Source organism: Labeo rohita, chromosome 7 (assembly GCF_022985175.1).
Source record: "Labeo rohita strain BAU-BD-2019 chromosome 7, IGBB_LRoh.1.0, whole genome shotgun sequence".
Classification (NCBI taxonomy): Eukaryota; Metazoa; Chordata; class Actinopteri; order Cypriniformes; family Cyprinidae; genus Labeo; species Labeo rohita.
Window position 1 is genome coordinate 11825078 of NC_066875.1, and position 3995 is coordinate 11829072.

Here is a 3995-nt window from a genome sequence, read left to right on the forward strand (position 1 = left end):
CTTCAATGACACAATGAATACATGTGTCATCTGAGTGTTAAGATCAAAATATTACATTAATTAGCGACAGACAATTTGATAAACCATGTTTTGTTTTGTTTTGTTTTGTTTTGAAAGAGAAGGAAAAAGAAGTATTAAGCCAAATACTGGCTAGCTTTACTGGTTGCATAAATTATTGTGGCTTTATGCATGTATGTATGCATTTGTTTATTTAAAGGTGATGTTGATTTTAAAATACATTGGCAGTATGTGACAGAATGTCTGCCAACTTGCATGTTATTCAGTAATTATTATGATATCATTGATTTTTCAACATTAAACAACATCTAAAGCATTAAAGCACTGCATCCCATATATTGGCATATTTTATTTATATCATCTTACAAGCTTTTTCTCAAGTACAAAACAAAAAAAAAATATATATAAATACAAACTGAACTAAAGTTAAACATTGGCATCACCTTTCAACATGTAAGTCAGCAACATTTGCATTCCATATAAATAAACACTGTACAACATACATTCAATATCCGCTCTCTCACAGTAAGAATTCATTGCATTGGCAGTAGGAAAAATAAAAAAAAAACTTTCACCACTGAAGTCTCTGGATGAAAGCAGTATTCAGAATGACCATCAAGTTTATGGTCACTCATTGCTGTGGTTCACAGGCTGTGCTGGATTGAGGTACTGGTCAAATTCACTGCGATCAAGCTGGTCCAACATGTCCGATCTCACTTGTTCTAGATAGAACTCCAGAGAAGGTCCACCCAAACACAGTACACATGCACACACCTCCATTCCCCACCGATCACAGAGTTCCACCCCATTCTGCTGCACAGAATGCTGCGAATATATCAGTGACTCCGAGTAAGTAGCCAGAGGTAGGTGTACAGAAGAGGAGTTCAGTAATGCTGCACCACCATGGAAAATTATGTTTCCATTTGATGATGTTGCTTCAAAGTGGTATGATGAAGAATGGTTTTCAAATGAAAACCCACTGTGTGGGAGCTTATAGGAGGTTGTTTGATTGCAAGGTTGCTGTGCAACTTGACCTTGTAACATATAGCCAAGGTGAAAAGTGTCATTTAGAGAGCTGACAGTCTCACTTGAAGCCATCTTGCTGCCACGCTTGTTGCACTTTCGTCGACGGGGTCGGTATTTGTAGTTGGGATAGTCAATGGTATGTTGGATTCGTAGTCTTTCTGCTTCTTGCATGTAAGGACGCTTCTCTGCCAGAGACATGGCCTTCCATGTCCTACCTATAAAATTACAAAAACAAGAAAATGTTTTAATTTAAACAATATTAGAGTATGTATAAGTTAGAGATATAGTAATATTAGAATGATCATTTTATTTTAGTCTTCATATACAGCCAATATCCAATCAATATTGCAGTCGGCCTTTTACAGGTCTAAGATGCTTTAATTTAACACAAATAATTAAGTGTCGCACTCACCAAGTATTTTACTGAGGTCAGTGTTCTCCAGGTCAGGGTTCAGCTGCGCTAGGCGTCTGCGCTCCTCTTTGGTCCAGATGATGAACGCGTTTAGAGGACGTCTAACTCGAGTTTCCACAGGCGCTTTCGCTTCCGGGCTTGAGCAGCTGGATTCAGACTCTACCGACACCGGGCTTGGTGGACCCGACATGGGGCAATGAAACGGCCCGCGCGGCTCTTTCTGCTGATGTGGCACGTAGTGGCACTGTTGATTCTCAAGCATCATTGTGGTGGGGCCCATTTCAAGTTCGGGGAGCATCCGGTCAAGATACATGTTGTTCTGCCTGATGAGAAGTTCGCCCTAGTGCACCTCAGAGATCAAGCGGGGCTTTTAAAGGAAAGCGGACCAATGGGAGCGCAGAGGAGTGGATTAAAGGTGTGAAACGCCAGAAGTTTCACCTTGGTGATAACGCTAATGTCCCTGTTGCGGACGTGTGTGTGTGTGTATATATATATATATATATGGGCTCCACTTTAGATATACACACACACACACACACACACACACACACATATATATATATATATATATATATATATATAAATTATAAATTATAGGTTAAAGTCGAGCCCACTTTAACCTATAATATTCATTATAGGTTAAAGTGGGCTCCAGCGCTCCTTATTGTTTTATTGTTGTCTTTCCCGAAGTAAATATCATTACATGACTAGTCTACATGACTATGACAAGCTGGTTTATTGACGGTATAAATGCTTGGAAATAATATTGAACGTTTTCAAGTCTATTCATTATTTGTAGTGCGCCAGCCACCCAATACTTTACTGTTTGTACTGCGTGTTTGTTACTTTTAATATAACACAAATCGTACCCTTTAAATTCTGTCAATTTTACCTCGAAATACAAACTATAAATGAGTTTCTCTGCTTTTTAATGTAGCGTGAGATCACTGTATTCGCCTTAGTTTAAGCGACATGTAAATAAATAATTTCTTTCCTCTTTTCTAGTTACACCACGAAATAAAGATGAATAAAATAGCGGCCAGATTTCTGTCTTTAATGTTTTTAAAACAGTTATTAAATTCTATACTCTGCTCATGCTAAGAATATGGAACACGCAATTTCAAAAGCATGTGTTGCAAATTGCGATAGTAAAAACACTTCATAACAGAAATAAGCAGTCCTTGCCAGTCATGGACTCATTTTGGTCCAGATTCCCATTGTCCTCTAATCTCTAAATTTTGAATCCAGATTTTAAAAATCAAATAACATTGCTTCATTACAAAACTACATGTATGGCATTTAATTTTATTAAAGCACATTTGACCAATTAAATAACGTATTTGACTGCCCACATCAGTCAAAACGTATTTTAAAGTAGGACGACATAGACTGCTTCAAATACAAAATATTCTTAACACATTTTAACAATACTGTTGCAAATTTGATGTACAAATACATTACAAATATCAATTGATAACGATTTAGAACATTGTTTTATTTATACCAGATTTATATCCTTAACATTAATTTTGACTAAATTCTGTCACTGACCTCTGAGTGAACATCACAAGAGGTACTTCCTGTTTGATTATTTGAATTCCCGAAAGTCAAGTGATTTCAATAACTTGACATCCCTGCTTGATTTTAACACCAGTCATGTTCACTTTGTTGTAAAAAAAAATATATAGAGAGAGAGAGAGAGAGAGAGGGAGAGAGAGAGAGAGAGAGAGAGAGAGAGAGATGCACTGAAATGTAGGTGTCCCACATTAGTCAGTGTCCCACATTACACTAAACCACCCTAACACAACTTTAATGTCGTTATTTTGACTTATGATGCTTTGAAAATAGTATAGCCCTATGGCACTAAAACGCCGCAATTACATTACTTAATGCAAACACACTCCTGGCCCAGCGGCCCAAAACGCAAAAAGACAGACAGACAGACAGTAAGAAAGAAAGAAAGAAAGAAAGAAAGAAAGAAAGAGTCATCCAGCAAAGTCATCCACAATGTCTTTGGTGTTTAATTTAAGGCTTCGTCTATTCTCAGTGGAAAAGAAAAGCTGCTTTCGATAGTCTTTCGATAAAAGAGAATTAAAATGAAAGAAAAAGAATTCAAACAGTGCAGGCGTCGCTGAAGCTAGATGTGATACTGTTGTGATACAGTCTTTTCAACTAGCTACCTACCCACCTCACACAGTTTTATTATTATTATTATTATTATTATTATTATTATTATTATTATTATTATTATTTGGCTGTGTTTGCACGTAGTTAAAAAAACAAAACAAAAAAAAACAAAACAAAACAAAACAAAACAAAAAACAACGCAGTTCTACGGCAGCAACAAATGTACACAATAAATTACCGTGTCTTGCACATGACATGCAGACAAATAATATATATATATATATATATATATATATTTATTTATTTATTTATTTATTTTTATAAATCCGTAGACTGTCCAGTAGACATGGTACCAAAAATGACTCATAGGCAAAAGCAGCTAAAAGAAACAGAAATATCTAAGCTTAATAGA

General features: G+C 36.1%; 1 protein-coding gene across 1 annotated transcript; it reads right to left on the minus strand.

Moving 5' to 3' along the window:
• Nucleotides 1-645: 645 nt before the first annotated feature.
• Nucleotides 646-1769, minus strand: sox32 (SRY-box transcription factor 32). Its single transcript, XM_051115916.1, has 2 exons — nt 1457-1769; nt 646-1259 (listed from the first exon to the last, which is right to left on the minus strand). Exons 1-2 carry the CDS (start codon nt 1767-1769, stop codon nt 646-648), a joined length of 927 nt encoding a protein of 308 aa, XP_050971873.1.
• Nucleotides 1770-3995: the final 2226 nt, after the last annotated feature.

What these genes read in the sequence shown, in the direction of transcription:
- sox32 (XM_051115916.1), bottom strand. Translation starts at nt 1,769, where the DNA reads ATGTATCTTGACCGGATGCTCCCCGAACTTGAAATGGGCCCCACCACA. An exon ending in TGACCTCAGTAAAATACTTG is followed by an intron (nt 1,260 to 1,456) that starts GTGAGTGCGACA and finishes GTAATTTTATAG; the next exon opens with GTAGGACATGGAAGGCCATG.